Raw genomic sequence first — 21141 nt, forward strand, 5'->3', positions numbered from 1 at the left:
ACTATATGTTGCTGAATTATTAGTAAACCATCTTCATATATTGAGTTCAAAAGCTTAAACAATCAATATGCAATTAAGTGAATAAGGATATTAAACTAATTAGCTAGAGAAACTAATGTTGTTATTAAACTATATAAGCTAAGGATTGTTATCACTTAATTAATACAAAAGCTTAAACTGAAATATGTTATACAACGACGCCGTCTAAGATAAAAACAAAAAGAATTGTAATAAAAAAAAAAACTTAAGTCGATAGGATAGGGTTAAACGCAAGATATATATGCAAAGAAAGAAAGAAAGAAAGAAAGAAAGAAAGAAGAAGGATAGATATGAAGTTATATTAATTTATATGAGAAATTTATGTAACTGGAAATTAAAGGTGGTGGGTGAACTGAGCTATATATATATATATATATATATATATATTCTGTTATATGTCCCATTGGACACATTTTTGCTTTATTTACTTATTTTTAGTGCTAACATAAGCAAAGAAAATAATTATTTGTTTTTCATGCCTTTTTAAGACTAAACCATTTGATGGCCATTTGAAGCTTTGAACTGCTTAAAAGTGGAAACAAAGGATTTTTGATGACTCGGAATGACTCGGATCACCCTAAGATCTCACTTATATATATATATATATATATATATATATATATCTTGCCAAACAAATATTACATGTTTTCAGGTAAAAAAATTTGTATTATATATATATATATATATAAAACAAAATAAATCATTGCAAATATCTCCTTAAAATATACTGTGATGGTTGAAAATTTACAATTACATCATTAAATTTTTAATGAGAAAAGTTGGACTTTTGGACTTCTACAAACAAGTTATGATAATCGTAAAAATTGTAGCATGATTATTAGAGTTTTTAATGATAATAATCTAAATTTGATAAAGATAATTAAAGTGGTAAACGTTCTCTAGTTGTCACAAATTAAATCTCTCTAAATAAGAGACTTTTTTTTTTTCTTTCTTTCTTTTAGAGAAAGTCAGCTCCCACAAACTTTTATGTAAGTGGAATATATTGCTAGGACGGTTTCTCCACTTTCAACCTAAGCCCTTTGATGTTTGCTTTATTTTGGTCTCGTTTAGTTTAGGAACTATTTTGAATTATCGTATTATGTGTTATAATTTTTTTTCTTTTTTCTTTTTCTTATATACGTTTTGTTTCAAAATATCATTCTAAATATTCCTTGTTATTTACTCGGACGACCAATAATCAAAACATAAGCTAATTTAGAAATTCCATGATTAACTATATTATGTGATGTTTATGATTAAATAGCTCCAATTCAATTAAAAAGATACATCTTCTTAGGATAATATTAATTTACATTTCCACAACAAATACACAATAAAATGAATCAATTGAATAATCAATCACAAGCAAACATTTTGCCTTTTACTGTATACATTGTATAGAATAAATTAAATAGTATATATTAGCTAGCAAGCAATAAAAAGGAAAAAAAAAAGTGTATATATATATATATATATAGTTTTGTAATTTTAGCATAATGTTTTGTGGTTATATATAATTAATTAACTGGAACAATACACAATTGATTATTAGCAAAATAATTATTTGTATTATCTAATCTGAAATATAGTGATGTTCTGATTGGAGCACTACCTTGTGTCGTTGTTTGCTACAAACAAAATTAATTCAATCCCAACATAGTTTTAATTTATTAATTGGTAGCATCTTAACCTTTTAATCTCCATAATACAGAAATAGTAAACTTTCTTCTTTTTGTTTTTTTTAATATAGGAAAGAAAGTATAGTCAAAATGGTATGTATTGGCATTTCAGTTTTTAGAAAGAAACATAGAGTATTATATAATTTATTCAATGTCCCCATGGCCCAATTTCCCGTAATACTCACTAACTAACACACCCATGCTCCAATTTTAATTTCAAACTTGAAAGTTAGTCCTTTTAATTTGTTTGTGTTTTCTAATGGCTTTTTAATTTAGTCTTTTTTTTCTTTTTTTCTTTTTGAATTTTTATGTTTTAATATTTTCTCATATGTGAATTCTAGGAAGAAAAATATGTAATCGCTTTTCAAATTATATCCATTTTTCTGTAATTTAGTTAAAGTTAAAAGAGTTTGATCGTAGGTTATTACATGACAAATGTTTTCTTTTATTTTTTTTTTTAACCTTTTCTTTAGGATTTAATTAAAATAATGTAGGATCGTGTTAAAATAGATGGTAACACACATATTCATATTTCATAATGGTTAACTTATATTAGTATTCTTGGCTTTGACAAGTTTTATTTCTATCTTTGAACTTTGTAATATTATTCTAAAATTTAAGTTGTTTGCTTAATCTGTACAAATTATTTGTACACGATATTGTTCACATAGAAGATCGTTGTCATCATTTAACTATGTTATATGAAAAATATATCATCAAAATCATTCATTGTTCGTTGAGCCTATTTATGTGAATGATATTGTATACCTAATACCATACATGTATTTCAATTCACATCAGACAATCCCATATGTAGATGATTTTTTTTTTTATTTTTTTATTTTGACAGAAGATAAAAAGTAGTTAAAAACGAAAACTTTTCAAAATGCAAAAACATAATTAAGAAACTCAAACTCTACTATAAAGTTTAGGAATATTTTGTATATATAATTTAATTCTATTATCATCGTAGTTCATGATAACATTAGGTTTCGCCCCGATCGTCAATGATGGTGTTGATCGGGTCCTCCAGGGCTGGTTCGCTGCACCTTAAAGGGCTTTCCACCTTGTCTTTGGAGACTCGCCATTAATGCATCTTTAGAACTTTCCATGAAGCCACTTGGAGAAGGAGGAGGAGGAGGAGAAGGTGATTCAAAGCCCAAAAATGGCAGCAAAATTATTACAATAACCAAGCAAAAGAAGAAGAAGTACTTTATCGTCATTCCAATGCTGTTATTTGGTTGTGTTCAAGGTGATAAAGAAAAATGGGGTTGTTTGTTATGATCTTATAAATAGTTATGTACCTACACAAAGAGTAGTAGTGTATATTTTTCATTAATTTTTACTCAATTATACCTTCATCATCATTTTGTACATTATACAATAACGTTAATCTTATCAAAAAAGAAAAAAGAAGAATATTATTACCGACATTGTACGGAAAAGGTGACATTATTTGTTTGTCGTAAAAAGAGTAAATAAATAAATGTGTATCCACCAATGTTTATTTATGATTGTGCTAAAGTGATTTTCAACTAGAGATAGATAGATGCAATAAAATTACAAGGGTTGGCCTAATAATGCCAACTCTTGAGCTGTTTTGCAAATACTTTATTTTACAATTTAAACCTCTCACATATACATATACATATATATATCATCACTTTAAGACATGTTTTTTATTGTATATATCTTAAATAGTTTTCTACCTTTAAATATAGTAAAACGAATTAAAATATTTATAGAATATCAAAGTGGTCTATCTAGAACGTGATATTTTGTTATATTTGTAAATATTATTTTTAAAAGTTTTATTGGAAATCAGTTTAGAATAAAAGGATTCTAAAACAATTTGCAAATCTAACACAAATTAAATTCCTTTTGAGGATAGTGTAGCGATAAAATATGAAATTTTGCTATATTTTAATTATTTTAGTTCTATTAATTTGTTATATTTGAAACAATCCAGTGAAAATGAAAGACTATGTTAGCTAATCATTTTTGAAAATTTGTGTTTGCTTCCCCCATAAATTCTTATATATTCATGTTTTCAGATTTTCCTATCTAAACATTTAAATAGTTAATTCCTAATTTAATTTCAAAAACACAAAATATGTAAGTTTGTTTCAAATGGTTGGGTTTGATTTTGAAAACAACTCTGAGTTAAAATATAGACATTAGAACATAGAAAGTAATAGATGAAAATAGCGTTTAAATGCTTGATTTCCAAAAATATCAAATGGTTGTTAAACGAGGTTTAGAAAACACCGTCCAAAAAGTTGTTTTTGGTTTTTGAATTTAACCAGAAATAATTCAAATACTTTTTTAGGTAATTAGGTAAAGTTGTATAGTGCCAACAACACTTTTTTAAAAATTGTAAATATAATCGAGTCTATTAATAATATATTTCAATCGTTGATACTCTAACAAATTTTATTATATATATTTATAAATTTTTTATAATTATTGTTATATATGACCGATGCTTTGAATCTAATTGTTATATTTACCACTAATCATATTTATTTTAGAAAGATGAAAAATATGGTAAGAATGATTGAGAAAAAATAAAACAAACATAAATTTTAAAAACACAAAACTAAAAGGTGAATCAAACAAAATCCAAGTCTTATTAGGAATTAGAGTTTTTCGAAAGGTGAATATATATAGTTTTTGTTTTTGGTTACTATTTTATGTTTTGTTTTGTTTTTGTTTTGGATATATATTAAGCCCTACGAATACCACCTTTTAGCTTTTAAAATATAATCTTTTTAGAATTTACTAAGTATTCAAATTTTTTTACATAGAAAAAAAAGTAGAATTTTCAAAAATCAAAAACTATAATCGTGTTTGATAATCATTTAGTTTTTGAAAATTACAACCTTACGACCATTACTTGTACCTATGAGTTCCTTTGAAAACTAGGCTTACAAAACTACACACAAATTTCAAATTAAAAACCAGAATCTATGACCATATTTGATAACCGTTTTAGTTAGTTTATAGTTTTAAAAGTTAAAATTTTCTATTTGTTTTCACACTAAATCTTTAAAATCATTTTTCTCATCTTTAATCAATTTTTTTAAAAGATAAAATTTTGAAAAGCTTTTATTTTATTTTTAAACTATACTTGGTTTTTAGAAACATTTTCAAAAAGTAGATTGCATAGTAAAGAAACTCTTCGATACAAATATAGTTTAGAATCAACTTATTTCTTTTAAAATATTAAAAATCAAATTGTTATCAAATAAGATGTTCGTATTTCTTTTTATTTCCATAAACGGGTTAGTTTTAAAAATAAATGTTTTTAGTGTATATATATATATAAGGAGAGTTTATCCAAAATGATTTTCATCTAAAAGAAACATTCTAAGAAAAAATGTATCTTACTAACTATGAAGTTTGTGATTTGAATTTCTTATATTTTTATTAGTACTAAAGGCAAATATTTGATAGGTTTAATTAAAGGGAAACTTTCATAAATATACAAACAAAATATTTACGTCCTGTCTAACAAAATGAAGAAGCCTATGAAGTTGGTCATTTTTCTAAATATTTCAGGTTTGTCCTTTCTTTTTATCTTTCTTTCTTCTCCTCTTCCGATTCGATTTTTTTTTCTTTTCATCATCTTTCTTCTATTTCTCTTTTTTTTTTTCCAAACTGTTATTTGATTCAATATCGTGTATCAAATATTAAAAATCTATTTTTTTTTATTTTTTTTCAAACTATTATTTGGTTGTTCAAGATTGTACAGTAAATATAAAAAATCTTGAAAAAAAAAACGTTATTTATATTTGGATCGTGTACAAAAAAAATAGCCAAATCTAGATGATTGTGTATAAAAATAGCAAAATTTAAACGATTATGTAGCAAAGAATCGTACCCAAATCTAAATAATCGTGTAAAAAAACTAAACGATTGTGTAGCCTAATCTAAACGATCGTCTTGCAAAAAAAATTGTTTAGGTAAATCTGAACGATCATGTAGCAAAATCTAAATAATCGTGTACTAAACAATCTTGAAAAAAATCGTTAGATTTCATTACCGAAATCTAAATGATCAAAAAATTTAAATGATTATATACCAAACAATAGTCAAATCTAAATGATCGTGTACCAAATATATTACGCGCGTTGTTGATAACATGACATTTTTTGTATTTTTCATTATAGATCTGTAGATTTTTTTCGTTTTTCGAAATTATTAAATATTTTGCCACTTTATTATATTTTTTAAGACGTCTCTTAATTAAACATAGTTGCAATAACATTATACAATATCTTAACAAATAATAACACATACACATCATTATTAAAAAAGGAAAAATGGACAAGTCAAATAAATGAATCTCAAACATAAACCAATGTGAAATTGATACATTAAACTATAATATTCTTTTGTGTTTCTTTGTTGTCCTTTTTTTTTTTTATTTATTTTTTTAGATTTTTTTTGCCTTAAAAAAAGCAATATTTAATCAATGGGGTATGTTTCACACATTGTTGTTGACTTTGACCCCAAAACAACCTATGAACTTTTCATTTTTAAATTAATTAGAGTTTGACTTTAATTATTAGCCTATCATTTGAATCTAAATGCCTAATGATTTGAAGCCTTTAATCCTCTCTAATAATTAACTTAAATTAGTGACTAACAAAGAGCGTTCTCATTTAGTGCAATTTTAGGATGAGACAACACAACTCAAATCTCCAATATTATTTATCTATTTATTTCTCATGGTGTGACACTAGAATAATAATAATCTAAATATCATGTCAAAAAGAAAAAAAAAAGAGAAAAAAAAAGCTTATTATATATAAAGTTGTTTCATCCTTAAATCCCAAATACATATACTTTTCTTCAAATTTGTTTTTAATGCTTTCGAAAGCTTTAAACTTTAGTGAAAAACTAAATAAGAAACATATTTAAATATTTTGAAAGTCTCACTTGATCTACACAAATAAAATAAAATAACACATATTTTGTATGGTTTAAAATTCATTAGTGATCCAATATAAATAGTAAAATGCATTAAATGAAATGATTACCAGTACAAACCAAAAGATCAAAAGGTACAAACAAAAATAATGGCTTATATCCTATATTCTAATATTTTGCATACAGGAAAGAACACTTGGATTATACCAAAATGACACTAAGAAATTAGTACTTTTCCACTCTGGCATAATGGGATTGTGTAGCTTTTGAGTTTGATATTGTAAAGTTTTAGAAGAAGAAACAACAATGTTAAAAAGATAGTGGGACTCTTTTTTTCTATGGTTTAGGGTTCTTGTACTTGAGGAGAGAGTGCATAAATGGGAAAATAGTGGGAATAATTTCTATGGGGATTGGGGTTGGTAGACCTTGAAACCTATAATATGATTGTATGTCCCTACAATTTCTATTGGTTTAATTAAGTTTCATACAATATAATTGGTGGAGCTTCCAAAAATTTTAGGTATAAATGGACTCGATAAACAAAGAAATATATATCCCAATCTTTATAATGGGTATTGGGACATATTTGTTTTGATGCATGTACCATTTCTAAAGCCAATGGGATTAAAGATTCTATGGAAAAAGAAAATCTATCTCACTCGAATTTTGATAAGAGAACGATCGAAATTGAAATAGAAAATGATTATATGTTTGTAAGAAAAGAGTGTTATACTGTATTTATGGTTTTAATCATTATGTTTGAAGCTTTTAGAGTTGATATTAGAGTAAAGATCATACGTACTTAGACTTAAAAGTGGATGATATGATATAACTAGGAAATATCGAAAATTCATTAGCCTAACAAATTGTATCAAAAAGTTTTGTTCAAGTTTTAGTCGGGTGAATGAAATAGACTTCCACAAAGACCAGTTATAATAACCATTTGAAAAAACCAATTATTAAAAGTTGTACCTTAACCCAATTTTATATTGATGAACCAAAATATTACTACTTCGGAGATAGGACGAACTGATCTCTATACTACAATTCTCATTATTGCTTATTTTCATGGATTAAAAATACTCATGGTGGTCAAAAAGACACTCAACAATGGAAAATAAAACCTATTTTTACAATACCTATAAAATTAGGTATCAACTATTGTGCCACATCATCTCGATTTATATTTTCATTCAAACATTTTGTTTCGTACTCTATTTCTACTTAAAAAATGAACATAGTAACTACTATTTTTCTTGAATAAATAGTGTTGAACCAGCTTATTCTACTACATACAATTGCTAAGGACATTCGTTAATGACTTGAACTCAATGTGAGTTTTATAGCTAGTAATTAATTACACTATATAACTACAATGACAAAGTTTCTAACATCAAAGGAAATTATTCACGCAAATCAAAGGTTATGATGAGAATATGCTACACATTCACTTATAGTTGTACCCTTGTATTTACATGCTTGATACAGGCTAATCTTAATTTAGCCATCTATAAGCTACTCGGGAAGTAAAGGTAACCTGTCCACACTATAGAGAGTTCCATTTGTGTCACCATTGGAACCAATGAAGTCATCGAACTCGGTAGTAGGATCTACTTTTCCGAGTGTTTTTGCATTTTCATCCACATTATTAGCAATCAAGGGTAAGATTCGGAGACGAACATTTGTCTCCGTGCCGATTCTCTCCGACTGTAGATGATACTTCCGAATAAGGTCCATCTGAAGAGACAGGATGTGGGGTGGTCTAGGGAGAAGCTCAACAGACTCTTCTCTTGGGATAACAATCTGCTCAATGGCCATCCTGGCTTCCTGTGATGAAGCAAGCAATTTAGATAAGTGAAGTTTGTGTTTCATAGAATAGAGTATCATCCAATGAAAGAACAGCAAGTGCTATGAGTGTGTAGTGAACCGAACTCATCCATCAAAAGGATAGCTGGAAATTAAAACAGTGCAAGAGAAATCAAAAGTAGCAAAAATTGATGAAAACAGCTTTCTGCTTTGGGATGATTGTTTTTTGTTTCTTAATTGTAATAAGGGAATTGTAAATAATGCTCTCAAGAACATAATAACCTAACATAAATCTTTTACCAGGCACCAAACGAAACTGCTTTTTCTATAAACAGCTCTCACACAGTCTGAGAAGAAGGGGAGAGACGAATTGGGAGCGCAAGGAAATAGAGAGGGACGGTGACATATATGTAAATAAATCAACTAAAAGTTTGATGAACAAAAACTACATGGATTATTAAAAAAAATTATGTAAGTAATGTAAAATTTTTCGTCAGAGTCGGTAGTATCAAGCTAAGAATTTCTTTCTTTTTTATTAAGTAAACTACAATGAGAGGATCAAACCATCGACCTCTAAACAAGTAGGCTATGCTAATTACCATGAGCTAAGCTTTAGCTCATTTTGGAAGCAAGCTAAGAATTTGTTTGGGAAGCAATTGTCTATTATGAACTATAACGGCTTAGGCCCATTAAATACCTATTTTGGGTTTTTGTTTTCTGTTTTTAAAAATTAAGCTTATCTTTTATATATATATATTTGTGAGTGTTCGAGTCAACTTACGCGCTGACTAATCTCACATGACAACCCACCTTACTCTACAATATTTGAGTGTTAAGGTAAGCGATAGAAAATTAATTCCTAGGCAAGTAGCTACCATGAATGGAATCTACGAGCTCCTAGTTAGTTATTGAGACTGTCTCACTTTTTTACCACTAGGTCAACCCATGATGGTTAAAAAATAAGCTTATCAATACTATATTTTGTTTTGTTGTCAACCTTTTCTAAACATTTTCAGACATCAAACTAAATTTTGAAAACTAACAAATGTAGACTTACGTTTGATAACTATTTGGTTTTTCATTTCCTCTTCATTACTTACAATGATTTTCATCTTTCTTTAGTTATATTTTTAGCTAATTTCCAAAATTAAAAAAATCATAAAAATTACTTCTTTTTTTTAAAAAACTTTGGCTTGGTTTTTTAAAACATCGGTACAAAGAAATATTTAGACTTAAATTTCTAAAAACTAAAAACTAAAAACCAAATAGTTACCAAACGGAGCTTAGTTTTCCAAAATTTGATTTTTATTTTTGGAATTTAGCTTAAGAAGCCAACTTGTTTTCAAGGAGTGGAGAAGACCTCACCAAAAACTGTTTCATGTGATGAAACAAGCATAATTTTTAGAAACATAAAACTAAAAACAAAACAGTTATCAAACATCCTAAATGATTGGTCTTAAAACTACTAGAGACTAACAAAAACAAACTTCGAATTAAACAGACCAAAAGTGTACTATTCACGTTTCAAAGAAAATAAGAGATCAGATATACCTCCAAAGCATCAATCTTCTCCGAGGATCTCATCCTCCCCAACGATTCAAAATCTTCTCCCTCGTCTTCCTGATCAATAATTAGTGCCCTTAAGGCCCTTGTGATGTGCACTAGTGAACCAGTCTACAAGGGGGAAAAAGGGAAAAGTACACTATGAGAAAAATAAAAGAAAAACAATGGTCATATAACGACCAAATATAGCAGTACAAACCAGCCAAAACTAGACAAAGTTGAAATGAAAAAGAAACCAAACTAAACCAAATACACTGGAAATCTAAAACCCATAGTGCTGACAATATTAATACCCATTCTAGCTTGTAAATCTGGAAATATCAATACCTTAACCACGTAAATGGGTATGTCATGAGATTTTGCAGCAGCTTGAATCCCAGCATTTTTTTTAAGCTTGGACTGCAAGGCAAAAAGCGCATCTGCTTCACTGATATTATCAGTAAAATAGATGGCCACATCATTCATCCTTAACTGCTTGAAACCTTGAATCACACTTGCTTCCAATACCTAGAATAACTGCACATGTAGTAAGTTCCACAACCAACAGCTACTCCCTAAACCCTAAAAATATATGATATGCTGACAAGAGATAATACGTGGTGTAGCCTGTTCCACAAGACGGCAACACAACACAATATAGATCTTTAATCTATATTGAACCTACATAACACAATATAGATTTTTAATCTATATTAAACCTACATAATTCTTCACGGTTCCAAACAAAAAGATCTGAGAAATAAAAGAAGGGTTAAAAACCAATTTTTGTCCATGAAAGCCACAATTTCATCCTTATACTTGTAAATTGAATTATAATTTCATCCATACTGTGCAAAATATTGTCGAAATTAATAGTCCTTTCTTGTAGTGGAAATGACTTAGCATTTGTTATTGGTATACGCATTTGATCTCTAATCAATTTATCAATCTACGCATATGAGAAAACTCATTGAACCTGAAAAATATTTGTTCCAAATTTTAAAATCTCTTAATCAAATTGTTAAATACTAAAGTTACAAGGACTTAAATTATTACAAAATTGAAGATCGAAGGACCTAGATCATTACCAACTAAATTTTCAAGCATAAATTGTTACTTCCACAAAAGTTTAGAGACTAAAAGCGTTTTTCACCCTAAGATATCAAATTGACTCAACATGTGAAGTAGAGCAACAGAAATCTAGCAGAAATGCTAAAAATAACTAGCAAAAACAACTTTGAACTTAAAAGTGGCAATCTTTAGAAACAACAGAGAATCAAATCTGAGACAAACTTTTAGCAGTATGAAAAAGATGATTGGGTTCATTTGTCAAAGTTGAAAGACCGTATCTTACCCCATAAACAAACAGATAAAGTGGAATCTTTCCTTCATCTTCTTCAGATGATTCTCCTGCAGTTGGAAGGACCTCAAAAGATATCTCACTGGGCCCCTGACCACTTTGCTCATAATACGTATCAGATACACTAACTGGAGCTTCATCCTTATTCTGGGGGAAAGTGGATATGAAAGTATCACTTTGCATGGTTTCTTTATCTTCTGTAGAATTTATCTTTCGAACTTCAACATTAGGATAACGACCTTCACAAAAAAAATGATGATAAGCTGAAAGTGGTAGCTTCATGCTGCTTCAAAGTTCCAGATTAATTGAAGTTGAAAGAAAATTTAAAAAATAAAAAACACACACACAGGAGATTTTAAGAAAAAATAACAATTGTTTACCACAAAGAACTGCGTCAACAGTTGCATCAAGGCTACGATGAACTCTCAACTCAGTCTTTGATATGATTTCTACCCCACAAGCAAATGTTGAAGGTCCTTTTCTTTCCAGCACAGTCTTTTGAACACGTCTCCGGCTTGCTTCCTCGTCCCCAAGAGTTACACTCTATAAAATGATTTGATTTATTACCAACTGAATGGACTGAAAACTGAAAAAGCTTTAAGTACCAAAGAAATATCAAAAACTAAAGTTCATAATGTCATAAATTAACGCTCAACCTTTTAGAAGTACTGCCAATATACCATTTCCCCTCTCATCCTAAACATCAAGATTCGGCGGTAAAGAACGCAATTAACACAATTAGAGAATGTGAGAAACCAACTAAATTAAGTGGGAATTAACACTCAACCACCAACAATAAGGCAGAGAAGTAGATAGGTCCGATGCACTGGGAACAAAAATAAATTTTAGAAACTCCGAGCTTTAAGACAAGAAATTGGAGAGTCTAGATTCCATTTCAAATCTCTATCTTTTGCAATATTTGTTGAAATATCCATTACCCAAAGTACTTGAATTATCAAAGAAAACGCAGTGAGGTAAGAGCAGATCACCTGTATTCCTCCAACAAGCATCTCCAGTAAAGGATTCATGATAAGATTTTCAATTGTAACTCCATGAGCAGTCGCTACTAACTGAATTCCACGTTGGGCTATGGTGCTGGCGGCCATGGCTTCAAGTTTTGTGCTTATTTCATCTATAATAATTACTTGAGGCATATGGTTTTCAACTGCTTCAATCAAAACCTGATAAAGAGAAAAATGTAAGAGATCAATAAACATGAATAAGATGGATGAAATTCTAATAAAGTCATTACTCACCAGAAAGCGTATATGTCCATATTGAGGGTATAAATTCAAGAAAAATGAATATTCCATCAAGCTGCAATTATATTTTGTTTTATCTCAACCAGATCGTGTATAAACATGCCAGCTCTTACTAGTAGGGAGTGTGTGCAACATGTTTTTGACGCACCCTAATACACTATATTTGGTGATAATGAAGGACCTTCGTGCTTCACCATACCTTATCCGTGACCTTTTACTGGTCAAAGAAATGGACCACTCCAAGAGTAAAAGTTACCCAACAAGTTTCAACTTGTCATCCTGATTAGGTTTTGGCCCAAGTTTAACATTCATTGAGAACAATGAAAGAACGTATAAGGGTCAATGAATGAATATACAAGGACATATAAAAAAAACTATATAAAAAAAAAGCACAGAAAAAGAGACCTCACGCTACTTACACAAGTAAGCTTCAATACAAAAGAATGAGACCAATATGGTAATTACAAAAAGTCCAATTAATGGATGCCCACATGGGAGCAATAAACCTCACCCCCACGACCTCTTCCAAAAATTTGTCAACCAGCAACCCCTTTAAAAATTCTAATATCATTCTCAATCCAAAATCTTCACAAAATAGCAAAAGAACAAGTCTGCTACAACACTCTACCTGTATCCAGAAAGGGAAGTTCATAAGGATCTCAATCATAGAGCGATCCTTTTTACGCACCACAATGATCCAAAAGAAGCTAAAGAACTCCAAAGGGAATCAATGATCTAGATCTTTCGCATGCCACCTACAAAATAGCACACTATTTTGGCCGTAACACAAGAAAAATCGCTGCTGGATATGGTCCTAGACATTCACTCTCCCATGCAAAACTTCTCATGCAAAGAACTTCACTTAGATATTTTAGACTTTCAGAGAGGGAGGGGAAAAAGGAAAGTAAGCTCCCTGATAGGAGCAAAGGAACTGAGAAAGATCAACAAGAGAAACCCTTGAAAATTAGGATCCTAAAAATTTATCTTGAAGACTACACCTTATTTTTCTGCTCTTCCTATAGTCCTTAATTGCTTCCTTTGCAGGTCAAGACTTCATCTAAAACTTGCCTACTTGCATTGAAAGTTCTTGGAGATTGGAAATAGTAACAAGGAGACCTTATTAAGTCTATCAGCCAAGTTTTTGCAATTATCTAATGCAGACCGGTCACATGGCTTATTGGCATGAAGCCATGAACTCTTTTACTTTGCTGCTTTTGACTTTTCTGAGAACCGGGCACACAGAAGTTTCATTCATGGCTGAATCTATAATCTACCTCTCACAAAATCTTGCAAAAGACTGTCTCGATATATGTTAGGTACCTAGATAGAGATATCAGTATGATAGTATTAAGGGATATATTGGTCATTAGATGGAAAGTTGGTTACTGGATGTTGAATTAGTAAGAAGATGAGTGAGAGAATGTGAAGCTATTTTGTAGAGTGATCTAGGGCTTGGGTGAGTTCACTCAAGAGGGAGGTTCCAAGTTCCTCTATACTTGGATTATATTGCAGTTTCTTGTTTTAATTCTCAATATATTTTAGATCTTGATTCTTGTTAGGAAGTATCCTAACAATATCCTCCTTCAAATCTTCCCAACTATCCTGTTAAAAGGTTATTGTGAAGCAGCAAGTCAGAGAGCCTTATTTCTGTAAAACTCAAAAATCACCGCCTGTCGAAGTAAGTATCTAGAAAGGAATTCTTGTTGGTTCACAAAGACAATTGCAGTAATTGAGTTACACATCATACCTCGTGTTGCATATCAGAGTCTGGAACTTGCATTCGACGAGCATTACCAATTCCTGCATGAGGTATATCACCATCGCCACCAATCTCATTGGAGGTGTCAACAATCATTACACGCTTCTTGAAATCATTAGCAAGTATCCTAGCTATTTCCCTACAAAAGTGTCACAGAGAATTACTCTAAATTTGTTTAATTGGAGACTTTCAAGTCGCCACTGAGTCGAGGTGAAATGCTGACGTGCCAGAAAGATGATCAAAACAAAAATATTCTAGTCAGGGGCTCAGGCTACTGTAACCCAAAATTTGACTAGTAAATGCACAGGGGGTTGACAATGCTTATATTGCTCATGCCTCTAGTGAGTGTAGGCAGTAATTTAACTTGTAAGATAGCAGAAGTAATATAACTTATAAAAATGTGCTTATCTCGAAATTTTGAAATACTTAACTATTCCCAGGCAGATCCAAACAAGGATTTTCACAGAAAAAAAAATCATGAATTATTCCTAATTTTGAACTGTCTGAACATTTAAAAGGAACTCTGTTTCTGTCAACTAGAAACATGTTTCCACAAATTATAGTGTTTCCTTTTTCAAAATCTCTGGTACTCAAAGAAATATTATGTATTTAGATGTACAAAACTAAAAATTTACTAACCTGATAATTGTGGTTTTTCCTACCCCTGGAGGTCCAATGAGCAACAAAGAAGACCCATCTTGAATCAAATCCCTTAGCAAGATAGCACTTCCTGATATAGCTCGACCCACACGACAAGTTAGACCAATAATTACACCCTTCCGATTCCTGATGGCACTGATCCGATGCAATGTTCTACTAATGCCAGCTCTATTGTCAATGGCAAAGTCACCAACCTGCAATGCATTTGTACAAAGATCTTGACATGGTTTTTATTTTTAAGTGATTAAGACTTCTACTTTGATTGACTCAGCCATATGAGTTTAACATTTTATCTTCTTAAACGAGCAATTAGTGGAGGATTTGAATCCAAGACAAGTCTTTTTTATACACATTGATCTTTTTGAGTTAAATTGCTACTTGCACTTTGCTCTACTCTGTTAGTCCAAGATGGAGAATATATTTAGTTGGTTTCGTTCATAGGTTTCAACTTGCTCAATCCAAAATTGATATTTTGATACAACACCATGAATGTTACCTAAATAGAACTAATTATGGTAAAGGAGATACGTAACAACTGTTATATCTCATATACTTTGGAAGTCTTCATTTGCACTACAATGATATCCAATAGACTCCGTTAAAAATAATATGTACACATATTATTGTAGGTAAACTTTTCAGTTGGCATACCAACTCAATTCCATTTTTTCTTGAAATTTGGATGGTGGTTTAACGTGGAATCTAAGTCATCCATCATAAAAACTGCATTTTTTACAGTGAGTTGATAAACCTATCATCAACCAATGAATTAACCATCATGTTTGAACTTTAGAGAAAACCCAGTTATCAACTGACCTTCCACCAATTACTCAGCGGAACAGTTAGAGATTCCAAAGTTTCATAACTCTCCAGGCCTTCTTCTCGTCAGACACAACTTTCCTCCGGTCCAACCCAGTTGAGATTTTAATACTACAGAACACTCCTAGTTTCCCATTCTTATATTGACCGAGACATTTCTGGAAGCCAAGTTAGATTAACGCTCTAGTCCACAAGGTGGCCATTTGGAACCAACTTTAGAACTAAAATTGGAAAAGTTCGAGGAATATAGGTATTGGGATGGTATATTGTAATTGTATTGAACTTTTAACTTCCCAGACAAACAATCAAACAGGACGGGACAATCTTATCGAAATAAATAAGCAAACACAAGAACGTGAACGAAGAGCCGAACATACCTTGGAAGTAGCATGGAGTAGATCATCAACAGTTACTAGAGAATCGGAGAGCAGAAAATCCCCCGTAGGAAACCGAGCCAGTGGTTTCCTTCCCAAATCCAAGACCACTTCAATAAGTTGGTGACACTCCTCATGCTCCCTTATTCTGCGCCGCATTTCTTCAGGTAAAAGCACCAACAATCGGTCCAATTCATCATCGAAATCTTCATCAGAGGGAGAAAATCCAAGGGAATTCGAAGAATACAAACGTAATTGTCGATACCCAGATGCCCGATTGGGGAGAAAATGAGAAATCGATGATGGTTGAGGAAATAGTTGAAGGGAGAAGTGGGATTGGAGTTGAAATTTGGGAAAAGGAGCTTGAAATTTGAACTGGGTTGTAGGAGGAAGAAGATGGTTAAAGTGTGTTAAGCTAAGCATCTGTTAATGGCGGGAAAAGTTGAAACCTCTGTCTGGATTTCAACTTCCCTCGAAAGGTAATCCAATAGTTCTTCTTCAGATTATCATTTGCCACTAACAAGTTCAAATCCGTTAAAGAATGATCGGTGGCTTTTGTTTTTAGTTTTTCTTTCGAAAATTTCGATACTTCCTTTCAGTTCTCATGTATCTGATTGGAAGAGTTTTCGATTCTTTCTGGCCACAGACATAGGAAGAACCTCTTTTTTCTACACTAAATAAAATCAACCATGGGATCAAGAATATCCCTAAATTTTGTAAAGTTTAAAAAATGTTTTTAAATTTTTAAAAATGATTCGAAAATACACTTAGTTATAATAAAAATTGCTAAAGTTTTGTTTCAAAAATATTTCTATCGAAAAGTTTCATAAATAAACTTGAAAATAGTTTTTAAAAAAATACTTTCGTTCATCCAAATTTAACACCAATTTTCTGACCAACCAAAATAAAAACTTAGTAATAAATTACGAACACAACCAATGTCTATGGTAAATTATTGTTGTAATTAACATATAGTTAATCGTTAAATAAAAAATATATTTGACAATAGTTTGATAGATCGATCAATGTGAGATTTTTTTGTTTGATTAATTATTATTTTAGTATGTTTTAAGGAGAAATTTTTATTTTGAAAATTTGTGAGACTTTGTGAAATTTTACCTAACCAAGATTTAAAATACCAATGTTGATGGATATATCAAAATCTTAATTTTATCATAAATATCAATTTTGATGTATATTTCTAGACAAATTATTAAATAATTAAATAATAAATTTAAATTATTAAATAAATATTTTATTATTTTGAAACAAGTAAACATGTCTACTATTGATATTAGCGTCGTTTTTAAGTTTATTTTTTATGATTCGTGGATTTTTTAAGATGTGATAAAAATACTAATTTACCCCTTCTATCGATATAGAACCCATGGAATTATGAAAATATCAATAGAAATATCAACATATCCATGAAAATTTAAAAGTATAGTTTTAACTTCAAATTTAGGTTTATATTTTGGGAGCCAATAATTTTGGTGTAAAAATTGGATTAATTAGAGTTTTTTTAAAAAAAAAATTAAAAGTGTAAGAGTCTTTATGAAATTTTTAAATAGTTGAGGGGTACATTCGAAACAAAATTTTAACAATTTTCATCCAAAACTAAAAGAGTATTTTTCTAACCTTTTCCGAAAGTTTGAAGGCATTTTTTATGATGTAACCTTTAACTTTAAGTGAGGGTTCGATTAAATTGAGTTGAGTCACTAAATTATTACAAGAGAATAGTGATGAAAATAGTTGACAAATGAAAAATGTGAATTAATGCGAATAATAAGATAATAAAAGCTCATTAATGAGATCACAAACCTTTTAATTAGTGGTGAACTAAATGGTGATTGATTTTTTTTTTAACAAGGCAACCATTATTGTCCTTAATTTTGGATGAAACCCCCTATTTAAAAAATAACAACTTCTAAACTATCTACACCACTATATCTTTTACTATGTCTCCATTGAAACTCTTATAACTCATCTAAAAAAACTTAAAATTTTCAAAAGTTGCATCGATACTTCTGACGTTTTTCAAAAAAATTATTTAAAATTGTTTATTCTATTAAGTATAATGATCAATTCATTTGGAGTTATCTTAAGTTGGTAAAGAATCAATTTTAAAACAAATTATATAGACACTTTCATTGCTTTTTATATAGATACTCTATTTTTTCACCAATGGATGAGAAATTTTGGACTAATCACAAATTTTCACGTCATTTTTTCAAATTAACCATAAAACCTCTTACATCAAGCATATGCATTATATAAAGTTCTTAATTTGGATTAATTAAGAAATTGACATGTGTCGCAAATTAAAATTAAAGATATAAAGTTCGGCAAATTCTAATGAGACTGTGTGTTTTCATCATGACCGTTGGATCAAGATAATTATTTTTTGTCTAATTAAATATTATTTATTTGGGTTATCAATTGAACCCAAAAGTTGGCTTAATTTAAGGTTTAGGGTCGGGCTCGAGGGCTAAGTCCACATGTCAACCAAATATAGACCCACAAAGCCATTTTAGAACTCTATAAGTAAAGTAGTTTTCTTCATTTGTAAGGTTCATAAAATTTTATTCCAAAGAACCTAGAGAGAATTTTTCCAACAATCAGGAAGTCATAATCGGAGGAGCAAGTTGTAGAAATCTAACCACTCCAACACCATAATCTACATCAACACAAATTTAAGTCCATAAAACACGTTTCTTTGAGAACCTCGAGCGAACAAATTGGCAGCAAGAAACTGCTGAGTCAAGTCAAGCTCCTATCATCAAGGCTAATGACTAGGGAAAGAATGTGGTGCAAGAAAATCGACTACAACAACAATCAACTTTTGTGCCTTCCTTGTCGGTCTAATAGTTACAAGATATGATCACAAGCTCTATAAGAGCTTAATATGAAGGTCCATCTCAGTATTCTTTTATGCACTCTAAGTCATACACTAAAAGAGCCCACAACTTAAGAATGCCTCTAGGTACCAGCCTTAAAAATTTAAGAAGTTTGATGGTAAGAATAACCTGAAACAACACATCATCCACTTTGTTGAAACATGCGAGAACACATGACCAAGAGAATACCAGCTGGTTAGGCAATTTGTTCAAAGCTTGAAAGTGAATGTCTTTGATTGTTATATTGTGACTTGGAATTTGTAGTGATTGATAGTTGATACAATTAGAAAGCGAGTTCCTAAATTGTTTCTACTGCACCAGGCACACCATAAGCATGATGAAGTTTATGAATACAAAACAACAAAAGGGAGAGTATATCATCGACTACATCAATTGGTGGAGAGCTCTGCTTATTGACTACAAAGATCAGCTCACCCAATTGTCTGCTATAGAGATGTGCACCCAAGGTATACACTAAAGACTCCTCTAGTCAAAAGGGCATTAGCCTCAAACACAACCAACTTGAAACCTTCTATTGTTCGGAACTCCACGGAAAGAGGGAAAGAAAAGCAAAAAAAAATCAAAATGGAAATGTAAAAACAGGGAATTAGTTACCTTTTCTCCTCTCTTTCTTCTAATATATAATTAATACCTTGCAGAAGAAGCTCAATTATCCCTGTCTAGAACTATGAGGTAGGTGATTTTGATTGCATATCAGAGCCGCTTTTTCTCAATAGAGCCATTTTCATTGATTTTTTTATCTTTCTAAATCATAGAAGCTCGATTATCTTTTTGTTTGATGATGATTTCTGATTGTTTTCAAATGCAACATCATCCAAAAGAATCTTGAGTTTAAACAATAGTGTCAATCCATTTACCAACTGTGTGTGGCTTTCTTGCACTCTAGTGTGTCACCTTGGCAATTATTGCTTTGTTCTTCTTTCTTCCTATCGTTTGCAACATTAGTATAAGATGGAAACCAACAGACTTGTAGAGATGTAGGATTTGGCTACTCTTGGTTTCGTGCAGTTTGGATTTCAGTAGTGTCTGGACTTGGGATTCCATCGCCATTTGGTTCAACCAATTTCATAAAAGATGGTTGCTCAAACAAATCAGATCTGTTGGAATGCTGTCTCACGGATGCAACATCAGCTTTCCTCAAATTGATTTCCTCTGCTTCTACATGGCCTTGCAATGCTACTTCGCCATCAACATCATTAAGAAGAGAATATGTAAGTTGAGGTTTCACATCTATTTTCACACCATCATCTTTCCAAGTTTCAGAAGCAACTCCATCTCTAGCAAGCTCAATCACACTTTCTTCATGAAAAGTTTCTAATCTATCGATGATAGTTTCATTACTAACAAAAAATCAGATTTTCCTCTCTATTGGCAAGGACGTCGAAAGAATCTCTAACTAAGTTAAAATCTTCACTATGACAATGCTCATTGTCAACATTTACTTCACCAGTGCATACCACATGAAAATAACTACTACAATCATTTTCTTTTACACTTTCCTAAGTATCTAAAGCTAAACTAGTGTCAAATTTTCTTGAATCAATGCTTTCAGTCAAAGAAATTTTTCAAGGAGATTCTTCTGCTATCTCTTCAACAACAATAATGCACTTACTGTCCCTATTATTAGTGGTTGGTTTAGGTGTAAGATCAATCCCCATTGAAACTTTCCTCTGAAGAGTATTTTTTGTCTTCAACTTCAATTATATCTAGATTGTCGAATTTATCCTTTTCATTAACATCGTTATCTTTTCTCTTATGAGCATTGATTGGAATATGAATTTGAATTGTGTCCTCAAAATCTCTTTTACATGCTTCTTCTTTGTTCTCATCATCATATAGAAGAACCTCTCATCTCCCAACTTTATTGAACAAGACTGTTGGTGTACATTTTCAAAAAAATTATCAAGAGAATTCTTGAAAGGGGTCACAGATTCAATTTCTGAAGAAATGGAGGTCAGGGGAATACTATTTATCCCAATTGCAACATC

General features: G+C 30.6%; 1 protein-coding gene across 1 annotated transcript; it reads right to left on the reverse strand.

Annotated features, from left to right (window-relative positions):
- Positions 1-7971: 7971 nt before the first annotated feature.
- On the reverse strand, positions 7972-16932 carry LOC103501803 (protein SEEDLING PLASTID DEVELOPMENT 1). The gene is made up of 9 exons (XM_008465502.3): positions 16239-16932; positions 15022-15236; positions 14371-14521; positions 12351-12542; positions 11742-11904; positions 11356-11600; positions 10350-10529; positions 10011-10133; positions 7972-8480 (listed from the first exon to the last, which is right to left on the reverse strand). The coding sequence occupies exons 1-9, from the start codon at positions 16656-16658 to the stop codon at positions 8169-8171; spliced, it is 2001 nt and encodes a 666-aa protein (XP_008463724.2). The 5' UTR covers positions 16659-16932; the 3' UTR covers positions 7972-8168.
- Positions 16933-21141: the final 4209 nt, after the last annotated feature.

This window comes from Cucumis melo, chromosome 7 (genome assembly GCF_025177605.1).
Source record: "Cucumis melo cultivar AY chromosome 7, USDA_Cmelo_AY_1.0, whole genome shotgun sequence".
Taxonomy (NCBI): Eukaryota; Viridiplantae; Streptophyta; class Magnoliopsida; order Cucurbitales; family Cucurbitaceae; genus Cucumis; species Cucumis melo.